Source organism: Portunus trituberculatus, chromosome 43 (genome assembly GCF_017591435.1).
Source record: "Portunus trituberculatus isolate SZX2019 chromosome 43, ASM1759143v1, whole genome shotgun sequence".
In the NCBI taxonomy this organism is placed as follows: Eukaryota; Metazoa; Arthropoda; class Malacostraca; order Decapoda; family Portunidae; genus Portunus; species Portunus trituberculatus.
Window position 1 is genome coordinate 6,111,671 of NC_059297.1, and position 17,963 is coordinate 6,129,633.

Sequence of the window (17,963 nt, forward strand, 5' to 3'; positions counted from 1 at the left end):
AGTAGCATTTCACTATATGGACAAGGAAATGATGAAGAAATTGATAAGTACTAAAATAAGACCTAGATTGGAATATGCAGGAGTTGTGTGGACTCCCCATAAAAAGAAACACATAAGAAAATTAGAGAGACTACAAAAAATGGCTACAAGAATGGTTCCAGAATTTAAAGGGATGGCATATGAGGAGAGACTAAAGGCAATGGATCTACCAACCTTGGAGCAGAGAAGAGAGAGAGGATCTGATACAAGTTTATAAATTGATTAACGGAATGGATGAAGTGGATAATGAGAAACTGATCCTGAGAGAAGAATATGACTTTCGAAGCACAAGATCGCATAGTAAGAAACTAAGGAAGGGACGATGTCTGAAAGATGTTAAAAAATTTAGTTTCCCGCAAAGATGTGTTGAGACTTGGAACAGTTTGAGTGAGGAAGTGGTGTCAGCAAAGAGTGTACATAGTTTTAAAGAAAAATTGGATAAGTGTAGATATGGAGACGAGACCACTCGAACATAAAGCCCAGGCCCTGTAAAACTACAACTAGGTAAATACAACTAGGTAAATACACACACACACACACACACACACACACACACACAAAACTTCAACTTATAGCACATAACCCCATCATAATACTTTGCCTTATCAATTTAGTAGTTTCCTAAGCTAAAACAATATGATCGCATCGAATTGAGAAATCGCTATTGTGACATCATCCCACAGGCGATAAATGTGACAACATCTGATAACAATATCCAACGGTTGCTTCATAACTTGTTTGTATATTAGGAAAGTAACGGAATTAATGTGTTTTCTAAGCGTCTGCAGTTTTTTTTTCAGTCAACTTGTTAGTCACTACTTGTAATGACTAAGGTATCATGGTTATTGCTGTCTTAATTGATGTCGAAAACGGGAATTATAACGAGGAAGACGTTCTACAACTACAGACCCCCAGAGCTCCAGTAACATTATGAAACGTAATTAGTCTCATATAAAAGTTGATTCTAAAGACTGTCAGCATAATTGAATAGTAGGTTTATCTGTTTCATGTTAGAATTACACCATCATATTCTGCAACATTGGGAATGTGATTTTTTTTCCATACCTTGTTGGATTCAAAGAAATTGTCTTAGTTTCCGGGTACATTGCGGTGTTTTTTTTTTTTTTCTTTTTCTTTTTCTTTTTGCAGGGGGAATGCGGAGTTTTCTGTTGGTAAAGATGAAAAATGCTTATTTACTAGTAATTCAAGGGATAGAATGACTCACAAGACAATTCTGATTTGGTCACGCATACAATGCCGGGTTTTACTGATGTATATATTGAGTTTAACTTGGAAGACACTACTGACAGAGCAATGAATGATTGAGTAGTGACAACTTCTATCTACCTGGTGTTATAGTGGATTTGTAGTTTTTAGTCAATAAAGTCGTCTAGGGGAGAGGTATGAATAATTGGGTTCTCTCTCTCTCTCTCTCTCTCTCTCTCTCTCTCTCTCTCTCTCTCTCTCTCTCTCTCTCTCTCTCTCTCTCTCTGTTTTTTGTTCTTACTGTTCTTCCATTGACGCTTCAGAACATTGGTTACTGAAAACATTACTAAATTCATAGAAGCATCATTGAAAACTCTTTAACTTCCAACAAAATGTTCGAGACTGTGGAGAAAGGTTCAGACTTCAAACGCTGCCACCAGCTACTTAAGGCGGTGTCACACTAGCACTTTTTCCGTATACCTTTTCCGTCGTTTTTCAGAAAATCGACAATATTTTGGCTGCTGCCTGTCACACACAAACGGTGTTTCGTCGTCACTTTCCGTCGTCACTTCCCGCCAACACAATGTAAACACAAACATGGAGGCCACGCTGCTCTGAGCGTGATACTGTGTATTACGAAACTTAGACGAGCTAAACAAGCCAAAAAGCGTGCATGGATGCGTTCATGGTTAGTGGTAGAACCAATGCACGTAGAAGCAGGTTGAGGAGACGCGGCAAGTCTTGTGGTCTTGGTCTTGTTATGTAAACAAAGGCGGAAAATTTGCAGACGGAAACGATCCCTGTCGTCTGACAAATTCATGCGATAAGTTCATGCGGAACGGTGAAAACTAGACGGAAATCACATTAATCGACGGAAAAAGTGCTAATGTGACACCGTCTTTATAAATGAATGAATAACGATAATGATGCGATAAGGAACTCATACATTAACATGATAGTGTTTCCGGAAGAAAAAAACTCATCCATACGCATTTTTTTTTTTTAGAATAATGTAATGTAGACCAAGTTTCCGTAGTCTTGCAAGGTACATTGTTATAAAGAACCATCACTGGCGAGTAACAGTTGATATGTTGTTCCGAAACTCGTACTCTGAAACACTTGGCTCTCTCACCGCGACTAATTCCAAAGCTCGCAGAGATGATTAGCCGGATTCTCAAGGATGTGTTCTCTGTTAATAATATAGAAAGTTGGTTTATTTATTACTATAAACTTTGGAACACCCTTAAAAACAGGTGAAACTTAAATGGGAGTCTTTTGAAAGCAGTGGATATGTAGCGCAAGGTGGTTCGGAACAGCCGATTGTTTGGGAGCCATGACGCCAGCCAGCATTATCCCCGAGGTCATTTTGTGCCGGGCAGTAGTAGGAGAAAGCCGCATCAAGATTCAGAGCACAGTTACGGTGATTACTCTTGGCATTTTAACAGCGTGCAGAGGTGTGAATAGCAGCGACCCATGTGAAGAGGTACGTGTACAGCATCTTAGCACGTTTCGGGAGTCTCAGCTCGACTGACATGTTGCAGTTATAAATTTTCTAATTTCTGTGTATTCAAATGCCCGGGGATCTCATGAATATTGTTTTCAAATGACGTAGCCTGATAAACGGAGCCAATAAATGTGGGAGTGCGCACAAACATTAAATTCTTCCCATCCAATGAAAATTTAGAGGAAAATATCAGCCAATTTAATGGCTTTCCTTCTGTAGGGCCAGGCTTAAGTGAGAGCTGACTATTCGCCATGAGGCAATTCTCCATTGTCGATCGCTCGTTCGCCATGTCTGGTTGTGAAGGGTGTTCATTAATTTATTTTCGATGAATGGCACCATTTTTTAAGCGGCGCAGCATTTAATTAATTTTTATTACTCTTTTGAGCATGAAGCCAAACTGACCATTGGAAACCTCAACCTACAACTTAAGTCTCACATCCTCACATTCATTGTCCATCACTAGAAACCAGTGTTGTGGTGCAATGTGGTTCCCTGGTATTACTTTTATCTTTTATCAAGTTTGATCTTCTATACATGATAGTCTGTCTGGGCAGTATACTCTCCATTTGTATGTTATACAGTGGTTCTTCCTGGCTGTGCTCTCCTCTAAAGAATCCCACAATGGCTAGCATATCAGTTTGAAAAACAACCAAGGTAAAAAAAAAAAAAAAAACGGTACTGAATATATATATATATATATATATATATATATATATATATATATATATATATATATATATATATATATATATATATATATATATATATATATATATATATATATATATATATATATATATATATATATATATATATATATATATATATATATATATATATATATATATATATATATATATATATATATATATATATATATTGACAACGAGAATATGATAACTGTTAATGACTAAAGTCAAATAGTTCATCACCTATAAAAAGCCATTGTGGTTTTGTCTCTTGCAAAAGAAAGGGTTTGCAATTGTCACATCAAATTGGATTGCCAAGTGCAATAACTGATTTTCATCTACACAACATTCTTAGAGCCATGGCCTTCATGCATCCTTCCACATCCCTCATTGTCTGCACCAGTATGTTCATTCAGATCAGCTTCCATGGATTTGGCTTGGATTTTATGGCCAAATGCCTTTTCTGACACCAACACTTCCATTTATCTAGGCTTGGGACAAGCATAGACTTGTGCTGGCTTGCACTCTCTGTGGCTGAGTTTGTAGACTGACCCATAGACTGCAACATTTATCATTTAGACCACCTCCAATTTTCTTCAGGAGTTAAGGCTTTTCAAGCAGTCCTTCCAGCTTAAAGTTGCTTCTTACAGTCTTTAACCCCTTCTTGGCAGCAGGACAAATGAGTGTACTACCAGATAAAAAATTGTCTATATATAGACCCTACCAACTTTCATCAATACATCTATATATAGTTTCCCCACAAATAGGCATTCCAGATTGACATCTGTATATAGACTCTGCAGCAAAACTGAACAAATATTGAAGCTATGTATAGACTGCCACAAAACTGAACAAATGCTTGAATCTATATACAAATGTTATTTATGTTTTATTGATGATAATGTATGTCAATATACTTCTATGAATGTTTGGAGATACTCGCATTCAGGACTTTTGATCTGGTTGTAATTTACTTCCACCTTTCTTCATATTCACACATTCATTTTGTCTGTGTTACTTTTAAGGCAATGCTTCTGGCGTGTGGTACAGTTCTTTCTCCTTGGCATGAGATTGATAATAGAATAAAGTAAAACAAATAAAAAAATTCCCAATATTAGCTTATATGTGTAGCACAAGTGGTGACCGTCCTTGAGAGGCAATGTCAGCAAGTACTTGGGCATTTGTTTGGGTTACAAAATATGGATTTATTTTTTTAATTTTGTTATTTGTAAAGACCATGCTACACAACATAGTGCAGTAAAATCAGAACAAACATCTTGTAAAGAATAGTTTATATATAGACCATGCTACAACATAGTGCAGTAAAATCAGAACAAACATCTATGTATAGACGACCCAACAAAAAAGTCCCATTTTTGATGTAGCAAAAGAAACATCGGATGGTAAAATCTTATTTATTGACAACTATGTACAACACATAAACCACAGTTTAATACCAGCAATTGTGCTGAGGCATCCCAAGTATGGAAGCTCATCGTGTTTTTTGATATTTTATTAAAAATAAACTTGTCAAAACTGTTCAGATTAAAAACAATTTCATTAGGTATCTGAATTAAACTTTTCTTTTGAAAAATTATTTGAAGTAGTTCGTGTAATTTGTTGTATCCATAAAAATGTACAATACATAAAAAAGTGTTACATCTTAATTCCATAAAATGTGTGAAGATGAATACTCATTAACATCTTAATTCCATAAAATGTGTGAAGATGAATACTCATTAACATTAGAGCATTTACTACAGCTTAAAATTAAAACTCAGACATGCCCTAAAATACTCAACAGCACATTTTTAGAACAGTACTATTGCTAATAACATTTTCTAAAATTAGAAGGCAAATTACATTGCTGAGACATAACCTATATACATATTACATAACAGACTATTTACTGGCCATTTCCTTCATGAAATTGAGAGCTGATCCAGCTTTGAACCAGTTTATCTGCTGCTCATTGAAAGTGTGTTTCAGTTCAATAGTTTCCGTGGAACCATCGCTGTGTGTGATGCGACATTCCAACGGCTGCAATGAAGAAAAATATTTTACATATAAATATTTTATTAGAAATGCAAACAAATTTTAAAAATAAGATTAATGATAAAGGAGATAATGACAAATATTTTCTTAAAGCAAAAAATTTCTTTGAGACAAATAATATCTTAAAGCAAATAATTTCTTTAAGAGAAACATCTCTTAAAACTGCAAAGATTACTTCCCTATTATCATAACTGGCATTAATATAGAATAAGGAAATGGGTGCTGAATTTATCTGGCCCTAAAAAACATGTGAAAGCTTTATTTTTTCAAACATTAACCTGCAACTGCCGTCATAAATGTAAAAAGACCAAAAACTATTACAAAATGACATGAAAATTCATAATTCCCTAGACAAAACCCATTATTTCCTCTTCTATGCAAAGCCAGAAAGAAAAGACAATGTTATTTGTATGTACTGTCAATAATAAAATATCAAAATGTGACCACCATGGATTTGGAAAGATATACCCACAAAAAAAAATTTCAAAACTTCATCCCCACTCTGTGGAGATGATTGGTTTATTCATTCTAGCTCTGAGCAAGTGTGTAAGGGGCCTATCTCATCACATTCTAAAGTGACTTGCTGGAAATAAACCATTTGCACAAACCATAATTTCAAGTTCAGGAATTTCTATTAGTGAGTGTTAATATAACTAGCAAAATGCTTACATAACAGTCAAAGTCAATCATACTCTACAGTGACCATGGCAATTAGATTAGATTAGTTGTGTACCCTTGAGTGTTTCTGCCATGGGTTCACTCTCTGGCTGCTGCTCCTCCATATAAGTCTAACAACTCTTTTACTGTAAGCTGTGAGGCTGAGGTCAAGGGGGAAGTTGTATAGAAATGTTCTGAGTAGAACTTAGAAAACAGGATTGTACATGTATTTAAAAATAAAAGTAATTTGACTGTCATACCTTGCCAGGTGCAAAGTTCTCAATACCAAGAAGAGAAATTTTGTCATTGGGCTGAATTTTGTCATAATCACTTGGGTTTGAGAAAGTGAGTGGCAGCATGCCCTGCTTCTTCAGGTTGGTCTCATGGATGCGAGCAAAAGACTTGACAATAATGGCTCTGCCTCCCAGGTGACGTGGCTCCAAGGCAGCATGTTCCCGAGAACTTCCCTCTCCTGAAAAGAAAAAGATTGTATAAAGATATAATAATTGGTAGTAATAATGACTTTCATAAATGTGTCATAACAAGTACAATGGTGCCTTAGGTTATGAATTGAATTAATTTCATACCATAGATAGTATCCTGAAGGTTATGAATTTAATTAATTTCATAATGTAGATAATATCCTGAAACACTCGTACCTCAAAACAAATTTTCCCATTTAAAATAATGGAAATCTAATTAATCTGTTCCACACCCAAAAAATACCAATATAAAAATCAATTAACATATTTCATGCAAAATTGAAGTAATAAAATAATGATAAATAATATTATATAATGGTTCCTAACTATGTCACTAAACAAAGAAGCACTTACACTGTGTGGTAAAGAGCTTGAGTGGCATGTGTGTGTGTGTGTGTGTGTGTGTGTGTGTGTGTGTGTGTGTGTGTGTGTGTGTGTGTGTGTGTGTGTGTGTGTGTGTGTGTGTGTGTGTGTGTGTGTCTGTATCAGGGTAAGGGTGTAAAGACTGAAACTAAGGGGATGTGGATGAGTCCCAAATGGCTGTGTGAAAGTAAAGAATGAAAATATAAGCATGGTGAACCAGTGTGTAGGTTGACTAGGAAGTCCAGCAAGGATGAGAGCGTGAAGTTTGTAAGCTCATGGGTGTTCCGAGCATTATGTATGGTATAGATGTTATTGTGTGGAATGAGAATAAACTAGAGAAGTTAGGAGGAAAAATAGAGCAGCAAAAAAGCACCTCGTGCAGTCATGCACCAAGGTATGCAAGACATGCTATGAGGGGAGACTTGGGCTGGAGTACTTCCAGAGACATGTAAACACAACACTGAGAAACGAGGTTAGATTAGAGTGAATGGATGATGCAAGAATAGAGAAAAAGGTCTTTCTATGGAATGTTTGGAGTACTAGGAGGGGAAATGAGCGTCAGGATAGTAGTAAAGCATGGCTTGGAAACGATTCAAGATTTAATTTTTCCCTACAGGAGTGCTGATACAAAGGCCTGACTTGGGAGGAATGGTTGTCACTCTTAGGATCAAAATCAAGCAATGATGGCAGACAGTTTGGTGAAAGGCTGTAACCAGGAGACTGGGAAGATGAAATCCAGCAACATGAGGAAGACAATAGATAAGAACTGGCCAGGCAATAAAGCTTAGCTGAAAAAATGAGCTGGAACAATGACAGGCGGCACTGATGAGCAGACTAGTGTAACAAATTATCTGCATTCCTTAACATCTTGGAGGTGAGGCCCCTGGCTGCTTTGGTTGTCTTTTGGGCACAGAAAAGCAGGTGCTATCCTGAACATGTTTGCCTGTGTGCCTTGTGAGCAAAGTGGTCAACTTGTTGGTGACACTACTGAAAACACCATTAATTTAGTTAAATTAAGACGTGTAATCCTGTTTTATTTTTCTCAAGACATGTAATCCTGTTTTGTTTTTCTCTTGGAAATGGCCAGCAACAAAAAGCTCCAAAATTCTGCTATTAATTACATACAGACTTACCATAGTTGTCATCTCCAATGACGCACCAGTTAATGCCCTGGGCCTTGTATGCACGTGCAGTACCAGGAACAGGTCCCCATTCACCAGTGCTCTTGTTCTGAATGTTATTCATCTCCTCATTTTCAATGTTAACAGCTGTGAGGAACAAGTTGTTGGAGATGTTGTCGAGGTGACCTCTGAACTTGAGCCAGGGGCCAGCAGCAGAGATATGGTCTGTGGTGCACTTACCCTTTACCTGTTTTACAAGTAAAAGTTTTTAGTTGCGTGTAATAGCAACAGATCACAGTTCTCAGTCACAAGCAATAACAATTTCATGCCTAATATATCTTTATCATGGAATAGTCATGTCATTGCTTTATCACATAGTTGGAGGGAAGTTGTGAGTAGGTGAATGTTCAAATGATTGTTTCTATTTGACAATTGAAGGTCAAACTTGATTTACATGGAACAACCATTTAATACCACATTTTACATAATTAAATTATTTTATTGATACACACCTTAATAAGGATGGTCATGTCCACCAGGTTCTTTGGATTCATCTTGTCGAAAGGAGACAATAACTGCAAACGCTGCGATTCTGGACTGACATCAACAGGCACATTAGAGCCATCACTTGGAGGTGCCTGAAGCAAGAATTAAGGCTGTAAAAGTTGGATTTTAAATCTTTCACTGCTACACAAGTTTTCCTGTAACTGCCTTTACAATTTACATTTTTGTACTACTGAGAAGGTTTAACCTATTTTTCTTTTGTACTTTTTTCCCCTTACAGACCTAGTGAAGTACAGTTTGGAAATCAAATGAACACTAGTACATAAAAATGAGATTTCAATCCATTATTGTCATGGTATAAATTAGTGTCTGTGCTGTGATATAATTACTTATCAAACCGTAGTTCCTTTCTTTTCAGATGATGTCTGTAATCCTGCGTGTTAAGAAAAGGAAAGCAGACGTTGGGCTTTCAACCCAAGTGGGAGAAGTGTTTTTTCTTCGAACGCTTTGGACAGGCCCAATGCCACAAGAATGTAGCTGTCCTAAAAGAATACATCACTGCCACTAGAAAACAGACCACCGATCATCAAACTTTGAGTCTGTCTACCACCAAGAGGAAGGACTCCATCACTAAATTATCTGGCAACCTGCAGAAAATGGCTTTGCACTTCCATACACAGACTGCTGGGGCCTACAAGGTGATATGCACCATTTATGAGGTCTCTTGCCTCCTTGCTTGTCAGATGAAGTGATTTGTGGATAGGAACCTCTAAAAGTATTTTTCATATTTTTTTTTTTCTTTTTTTTTTTTTAGGTCCCCTTCAGAGCTAGTGCACATTGCTAGCAAGAGAGGATACGATTGCAGCCCAGGGGAAGTCCCTGGGAAAACTGGCAACCTTATCCCACATCTGGGTTTAAAAACAACCCAGGCTGCACTAGAATTTAGGTATAACCTAATTGCAGAAAACAAAGAATACGTCTGCCAGCTCCGTCCATTCCCGGCAGCAGCAGCCACCTGCCGGTCCACTCACCTTCGCCACGTCATTCTTTTGCTGCCCACTGGACATTACACTTTGTACCCGCTGGTCATCGTGTTGATTATGGTAAGCCAACTGCGGGAACTTTCTTTTTCCTTGACGGGTTTGTGTTTGTGAGTATGGGGTTTTTGCCCCTTCTTGTTCAGTGCCCTACTCTGTTCCTTCTTTCAACCTGGCCTCCCGCCATTGTGTTCTTTCTGCCTTTGTGCCCTGGTCATCGTAGGAGGGGGGAGGCTTTTTGGCCCTTCTTTCCTCTGGCTCTCCAGTTTTCCACGTCCATCTGTGAGGGCCTGGCCCTCCCCTCCCCTCTCTGCCCTTCCAGCGAAAGAGGGAGAGGGTGCATGGTGGTTTTGTGTGCCTGATGTGTCTCTGTGTACAAGGGAAGGAGCTTGTTGTGCCCGGCGCCGCATCCCTTCCTCCCGCACTTTGGCCCTCCCCTCCTCTCTCTGCCCTTCCTCCGGAAGGGTGAGAGGGTGATTGGTGGTTTTGTGCACCTCACACGTCGCAGTCTACGTGGAAAGGGAAGCCTCTAGACCTATGCTATGCCTCCTCACAACTGAAGGAACAGGTGCTTCGCTGTCTCCGTCTCTGCCCCACCCCTCAGTAGTGAAGTGCTACGATTTGCAGCACCAGCAATTCGAAGCTCTGGCGATTTGTAGCTTCAGGTACTCGAAGCTACAACCATTCATAGCTCTAACCACGGTGGGGGATTCAGCATTTCGCTTCTCTACTACATGCCTTGGTTCCCTCACTGCTGAGATGATTGGATGCAGTGTGTGTGATGTGAAAACTGCTGCTTTTCTTAGCTCCAATGATAGTTTGTGGTGTTTCAATATGTGGTTGCTGTTGCTACCCCTACCCACCACCTCTCATTTCCTCCCTTCTCCCTCTGGGTCGATGAGATTGTGATAAGATTGTTTATTTTTTTTCCATGTTTTTTTGGGGGGTGTTGAGGGTGTGTGGTTCCCCTTCCCCCTCATTGTTACCTCCTCTTCTTTCAGGGAGGTGTCAGGATCACCTGCGAGGTCCAGAGCTGCTCCGCGATCTTCAAGTCCCGGGGCCACAAGCGCTGTTCTTCACACGCCCCCTGCCTCCTGACAAACCGCTACCGCCTCGACGAGTGTGAGGTCTGTCGCCGGTGGTTGGAGGCAATCTTTCCCCAAGGAGAGGAGCCTCGCCTTACTAATGGAGCCTTCACCGACCTTAAGGAATGGTGGACGACTGCTTCGAAATCCCGCAACCATCATCACCACCAACTGGAATGGGAGGATCGACACCTGGGCTTCCGCCTTGGCCTCAGCGTGTCGTCCCACTCCAAAAAGATCCCATCTTCCAGTACGTCATGCTCTTTCCTTCCCGACTCTCGAAGATCACCATCCGTGGTGTTGACAGTGAGGGAGGACATGTCCGTGTCCTCTCTTCCCCCTCACCCACCATGCCAGGATTCACAGGAGGGTACCTTAATGGAGCAGGACACAGGTGCTTCCAAAGATCAAGTAGCTCCTCCTCCGGAGACGGTGCCAGCCCCCTCTCCTGCCACCCCCAGGGAATGGCAGGACTGGATGGGCTCCGTAAATTCCTTCATGGCAAGAATGGACACACTTCAATCCACTAGGAACCGTTTATCACAGGTCACCCTCGCCCAGATCCGCTTCTCCAAGACCTGCCTCAGAATCTTGGAACTTGGCTGATGATGATCAGGCGAGCTCCAGTAGAACTGAGGTAGAGGGTGGTTCTTTGCCGAAGAGACTGCATTTGGATGGCAGGCCCTTTCCTGCTTCCTGTTTGCCAGGTCCTTCCTCTTCTCATGCCAGCACTGGAAGTTACCGTGGTTCTCTTCCTGGCAATAGGGGAGATGACCATGATCATCCTGCATCATCCTCTGTCCTCTATGACTGGGCAGCTCTACCAGGATCACTCGGCTGCCAGACCATCGATGGGAAGCTCTGGGCTATTGGTCAGTTGCCAAATGGCCAGTGGGGCCCCATCCTAGACCTGGAGGTGCGACACATTAAGGACGACGAGGGGATGGAGACCTTCTTGTACCGCCGGGTGCCTTTCTCCAAGCAGGATGCTCCCTCGAAGACACCAGTGGTCTCTCCAGCAGCAGCCTTCGATGCTCTAGCTTCACTGCTGTCTGAACCTTAGCTTACCAGGGAAGGCCTTCCACGGATTGAGGGCTCCCCGGAAGCCAGATGGTTGTTGCCAGGAGGACAATCCCATCTGCCTTAGGGGAGGGCTGGTTTGGACACAACAGAGATTTGGAGACACTAAGAAAACCTAGGGTCCACCCACATCCTGGAATCCAGTCCCAGTGCTTCCCGCATGAGATCGCTGACTTCCTTCGGAAGCCTCGTCTAACTGCTAAGGATCTTCCATGGCAGGCACAGCCGGTGAAGGAGAACTTCTTTAGACGGGGCTTTCAGGAAAGACAACACGCTTCTGTTCTGATGTCCTGCACCTCCTTCTTGGTCAGCTAGCTGAGTGGTTCTCTTACCTCGGCAAAGCTCCCTCAGCACTGTCACCAGCTTCGTTCGCTGACGTCAATCTGTAAGGTGTTAGTGACATCATGCAACGCTTTTGGAGCCTCTCTCCTCCCGACAGTATGCGGATTTTTTTTCTTCGAGAGGGGCGGGTCAAGTCTCTTCGCCAGCCCCAGGAAACCCATAAAGAGTACAAACGCCCACTCCAGGGTGGACCGTGCGGCAAGGAACAAAGTAGCAACCAGGCTCCTAGCTCAGGACGACGAATTTCCTCCAAGGAACGTGGTAGAGGATGTCCCCCTCTTCTGAACTTCCAGTCCAGGGCCTCCTCTCTGGATGGAGTGCCGCCTGGCCAAGAAGAGGTTGGGCCGCCAGAGTTATCCAAAGAGGACTCAAGTGGCCCTGGATTCGGCTGCCACTGCTTCGTCATCCTCCTTCATGGATGACAGTCTCTCCAGACGTTACCAGCCACGTGTCAGACATGCTATCCTTAGGGGTAGTGGAGAAATCTTGTGGGAAGGTGTTCCTTTCTCGGATCGGCAAAGGGACGACTCGTCCTCGACCTCAGCAACCTGAACAAGTTTATAAAGAACTTCAATTTTCGGATGTTGACCCTAGCCCAAGTACGTCTTTGTCTTTGGCAGGTCGAGTGGATGGCGTCCCTAGATCTAAAGGACGCCTATTGGCATGTCCCAATTCACCCCCGTTTCCGGCGCTTCCTGGCCTTCCAGGTAGGGTCAGACACATGGCAGTTCACCAGACTTCCCTTTCCCTTCCCAGAAATTGGCAGCCGCGGGGATAAACTCCCTGTTATACCTGGACAATTGGCTGGTGACTGCCCCGTCCTTGATGGAGATAACCCACAGTCTGGAACGTAACCCACAGTCTGGAATGTGCCATACGTGTGGTGGAGGGAATGGGATTCCTCATCAACTGGAAGAAGTCCAACCTTATACTGGAGGAGGAGGAGGAGGAGGAGGAGGAGGAGGAGGAGGAATACAAAGGAATACAAAGGAAAGCCAAACAGCAACAGACCTGTTGGTCCTTTCGAGGCTGTTTGGTAACTACTTCTAACTGGCTACAGATAAGAGAGACAGGACAGTACAGGAGAAGGCTCCTCCCCACCCACCACTCCCTCCAGCTTTCGCTGGCATGGAAAATAGCTTGGAAAAGTACCATGCAGTATGGAAAAAACTGACATGGAATTTTCACAGGAAAGGATGAAAGGAGATTCTATTATTCACCCTACGGTGAACTCTACATATCTATCTATAAAGTTAATATAGTATCATGTTTAATTATTCAGACAAGAAGAGAGCTTGTTGGGGTTATTCTTTAAATATTTATCAATTTTGTTTTTGAATGATGCAATGGAAGTACTGTTTACTATTTCAGAAGGAAGCTTATTCCAAATGTTAACTATTCTATTAAAGAAAAAGTGCTTTGCCTCGTGGGTTTTAAAGCGTTTTGGTGTAATTTTAAATCCATTATTCCTTGTTATGGTGGAATGATCAATAGTAAAATATTTATTTACATCAAGGTTGTTGTATCCCTGAAAAATTTTGAAAACTTCGATTAGGTCTCCTCTTATCCTGCGCTTTGTTAAGCTGAATAAATTTAATGCTTCCAGTCGTTCCTCATACGGCTTGTTTCTCAATCTCGGAATCATCTTGGTCACTCTACGCTGGATCCTTTCCAGTTTTTCAATGTCTTTTCTGTAATATGGTGACCAGAACTGCACACAGTATTCAAGCTGAGGACGCACCAATGAGTTATATAATGTAAGGATAACTTTTTCTGATTTAAATTCAAAGGTTCTTCCAATGAACCCAACTAATTTATTTGCATTCTTTACTGCTTCTGTGCAGTGTTTGCTCGGCTTGAGATCTTTAGACACCACAACACCAAGATCTTTTTCATTCTCAGCACTTGCCACAGGTACATTACTCATTACGTATTTTGCTTGTACATTGTTACTTCCAATGTGTAGGACTTTACACATTGGAGGAGGAGGAGGAGGAGGAGGAGGAGGAGGAGGAGGAGGAGGAGGAGGAGGACAGGAGGAGGAGGACAGGAGGAGGAGGACAGGAGGAGGAGGACAGGAGGAGGAGGAGGAGGAGGAGGACAGGAGGAGGAGGAGGAGGAGGAGGAGGAGGAGGAGGAGGAGGAGGAGGAGGAGGACAGGAGGAGGAGGAGGAGGAGGAGGAGGAGGAAGGAGGAGGAGGAGGAGAGGAGGAGGAGGAGGAGGAGGAGGAGGACAGGAGGAGGAGGAGGAGGAGGACAGGAGGAGGAGGAGGAGGAGGACAGGAGGAGGAGGAGGAGGAGGACAGGAGGAGGAGGAGGAGGAGGACAGGAGGAGGAGGAGGAGGACAGGAGGAGGAGGAGGAGGAGGACAGGAGGAGGACAGGAGGAGGAGGAGGACAGGAGGACAGGAGGAGGAGGAGGACAGGAGGAGGAGGAGGAGGAGGACAGGAGGAGGAGGAGGAGGACAAGGAGGAGGAGGAGGAGGACAGGAGGAGGAGGAGGAGGAGGACAGGAGGAGGAGGACAGGAGGAGGAGGAGGAGGAGGACAGGAGGAGGAGGAGGAGGAGGAGGAGGAGGAGGAGGACAGGAGGAGGAGGAGGAGGAGGAGGAGGAGGAGGAGGACAGGAGGAGGAGGAGGAGGAGGAGGACAGGAGGAGGAGGAGGAGGACAGGAGGAGGAGGAGGAGGAGGAGGAGGAGGAGGAGGGAGGAGGAGGAGGAGAGGAGGAGGACAGGAGGAGGAGGAGGAGGAGGACAGGAGGAGGAGGAGGAGGAGGAGGAGGAGGAGGAGGAGGAGGAGGAGGAGGGAGGAGGAGGAGGAGGAGGAGGAGGAGGAGGGAGGAGGAGGAGGACAGGAGGAGGAGGAGGAGGAGGAGGAGGAGGAGGAGGAGGAGGAGGAGGAGGAGGAGGAGGACAGGAGGAGGAGGAGGAGGACAGGAGGAGGAGGAGGAGGAGGAGGAGGAGGAGGAGGACAGGAGGAGGAGGAGGAGGAGGACAGGAGGAGGAGGAGGAGGAGGACAGGAGGAGGAGGAGGAGGAGGACAGGAGGAGGAGGAGGAGGACAGGAGGAGGAGGAGGAGGAGGAGGAGGAGGAGGAGGAGGAGGAGGAGGAGGAGGAGGTCTTTCAAATTTGGATTCTTTAGTAAAGACCTCATGAAATTTACTATATAACAGTTCTGCCATACTTTTTGGGTTTTCCACCATTCCGTTTTCACCTTTTAACCTTTTCTATTGTTTCTTTTTGTCTTATTTTTCCATTTATGAATCTGTAGAACAATTTTGGTTGTTCCTTACATTTTTCGACAATGTCCTTTTCATAGTTCTTTTCTTCTTCCTTTCTCACCTTAGCATATTCATTTCTTGCTGTTTTGAAGTTTTCCTTATTTTCTGGATTTCTGTTTCTTCTCCACCTTTTCCATGCTCCATCTCGTTTCTCCTTTGCCCTAGCAGTGTGTGTGTGTGTGTGTGTGTGTGAGATCTGCAGCAAGAGATTGCCATAAGAACCACTGATCACTTCTCCACCTCCAATGGTTTGCTTGCCTAGCCCTACTTACTGACGTTAAGCTCCAAGGCAAAGACATTCTCATGACAGACAAGCATACACACATCACTACCACAGAGATTAAGCGGCATTTGCAGGAGGCTCAGTTGGCTAGTTGTTAATTTGTGCATTTTGCCTTGTTACTTGTGCTCCTGACAATGTGGACCTGGACACATGCTAAGCCTCCTGTTTTGTAGAAGTCACTGGCTGTGGATTTCAGGCTTTTCACTCTCCCTTAGACTTCTCTGTCGATGATGCCCCCATCCTAAGCAGATAAGTTAGTGGAGCTGCAGTGTACCTCTCCACTGTCCTTTTCTGTGACCTCATCCCCCCTTCTAATAATGGCAAGCAGCACCAGCTGTCTCACAGATTTGTAGGTTTTTCAATAAAATTCTTGTATATGTATTGTCTAATGTCTAGTCACTAGCCCCAAGGCCTGCTACCAAAACTCTCTTCTCTTACCCATCCCCTGATCTATACAAACCTGGTCTTCTCTCACCCATCCCCTGATCTATACAGACCTGGTCTTATCTTATCCACCCCCTGATCTATACAAACCTGGTAAGTGTCCTCTCCAGGATCAAATCCCCTGGGTGGCAGCTCAGCGGCAAAGGGATCACTCAGCTTGAACTCTTTTCCATCACTGCCAACCTGAAAGAAGGGAGGGCGAGTGAAAAAAGGACATCCATTCATGTACGTCAACTTCCCCAAACTTCTGTCATGGGTTGATAAAGTATCAAGATCTACAGGGAGGATGAAGTGACTATAGAAATATCATCACTCGCAAGGAACTGAAATCTGGCAATCAGGATAGTGCTTGTTAAGGCATAAGTAGAATTTGGGAGTTTTGATCATTAATGCTGTATACTGCAAAAAACACTGTATTTAGCCTTTCTGAATCAAATTGAATCTGCTTTCCAAACACAAACTTACCAATGAGTCAGTGCGAGGGTCAAAGTCCAATCTACCAGCAAGAGCCATGGCAGTAACCAGCTCAGGAGATGTGACAAAAGCATGGGTGGCTGGATTGGCATCATTGCGGCCGATGAAGTTGCGGTTGTATGATGTGACAATGGTGTTCTTCTCACCCTTCTTCACATCCTGACGGTCCCATTGTCCAATGCATGGCCCACAGGCATTGGCCAACACAGTTCCACCAAACTCGCGCAGAGTTTTCGCCTATCAATATATTAGATATGATTAATCATTTAGAGTAAATCCTTAAGTTATAACTTTTGCTAACATAAAAATTCTAACCCATATTGTGAATCTCCTTCCTCTCTCTAGAAGCCTTCTTGTACCTTGATCTGGACACATCATGATGAAGGTTCGAGTGACTTACAAAAATTTAGAAGATATTGCCCTTTTGAATTTTTTTCAGTTTAATAGTTTGCCTTACTGACATTCTACATAAAACTTGACAATCTAACTTGCAGAGCGGTCTCACTGTAGTTTAATGATTTTTTCTATTACAGAAAACCAATATAATGGATCTATTCATAGCAAGTACAAGGCATTACAACACTTACAATATCATCACGTTCAATTGTAGCTCTAATCTGTTCAGATCCTGGTGTGATGTGGAAAAGAGACTTGGCCTTCAGTCCATGCTTCATGGCTTCCTTAACAATAGAAGCACAACGACCCATGTCTTCATAGGAGGAGTTAGTGCAAGATCCAATCAAGCCAGCTTTCACCTCCAAAGGCCAGCCCTTTTCTCGTGCTGCATCTCCAACCTGAGAAGTCACCATAAACCTATGACTAATCTTTAATGAATCTGTCATATCAAAGAGGGTGCAGGATTAAAAACATTAACTAATAAAGGAAATAAAAGGAATGAATTGCAATATCTTACTAAAAAACAAGATCAGATATAAAACAAATCTTGGAGTGGAAATGGAAATAAGGATGTTGCCTGAAACTATGATGAAGACTTGATTGATAAAGAAGTGAATGCACAGTCACTTGCCTTATTGACAGGATGAGCCAAATCTGGAGTGAAAGGACCATTGATGTGAGGCTCCAGTTCAGACAGATTAATCTCAATAACACGGTCATAAGGAGCATCTTCATCAGGAGTAAGCATAGAGGCATTCTGCTCAGCCAATGCTGCAATGTCTTTCCTGTTGGTAGCCTCAAGGTAGTCCTTCATGCGACTGTTGAAGGGGAAGACTGAGGTGGTGGCACCTGTAGGAGAGAAAACACAAAAAAATCCATTCCTTCACTATTAGTAATGTGTTCAAAATCAACAAATTTCTAGA

The 17,963-nt window shown here is 42.7% G+C and overlaps 2 protein-coding genes across 3 annotated transcripts in view; one reads left to right on the forward strand and one right to left on the reverse strand.

Annotated features, from left to right (window-relative positions):
* Positions 1-13,169, forward strand: part of LOC123518217 — a 17,888-nt gene extending 4,719 nt beyond the window's left edge. Inside the window, exons 2-4 of one of the 2 annotated variants that reach the window (XM_045278926.1) lie at positions 9,039-9,318; positions 9,435-9,723; positions 10,659-13,169. In XM_045278926.1, coding sequence (XP_045134861.1) covers positions 9,721-9,723; positions 10,659-11,348 — 693 coding nt within the window. In that variant the 5' untranslated portion in view covers positions 9,039-9,318; positions 9,435-9,720 and the 3' untranslated portion in view covers positions 11,349-13,169. Of the gene's footprint in view, positions 1-9,032; positions 9,319-9,434; positions 9,724-10,658 lie in introns of those variants that run through there. The other variant, XM_045278925.1, reaches the window with a different exon arrangement.
* Positions 4,840-17,963, reverse strand: part of LOC123518215 (aconitate hydratase, mitochondrial-like) — a 23,359-nt gene continuing 10,235 nt past the window's right edge. Inside the window, exons 7-14 of the mRNA XM_045278923.1 lie at positions 17,672-17,889; positions 17,232-17,438; positions 16,636-16,881; positions 16,261-16,353; positions 8,629-8,754; positions 8,129-8,363; positions 6,411-6,622; positions 4,840-5,478 (exon numbers count right to left, since the gene is read on the reverse strand). Of these exons, the coding sequence (XP_045134858.1) occupies positions 5,341-5,478; positions 6,411-6,622; positions 8,129-8,363; positions 8,629-8,754; positions 16,261-16,353; positions 16,636-16,881; positions 17,232-17,438; positions 17,672-17,889 (1,475 nt within the window). The 3' untranslated portion in view covers positions 4,840-5,340. The remainder of the gene's footprint in view (positions 5,479-6,410; positions 6,623-8,128; positions 8,364-8,628; positions 8,755-16,260; positions 16,354-16,635; positions 16,882-17,231; positions 17,439-17,671; positions 17,890-17,963) is intronic.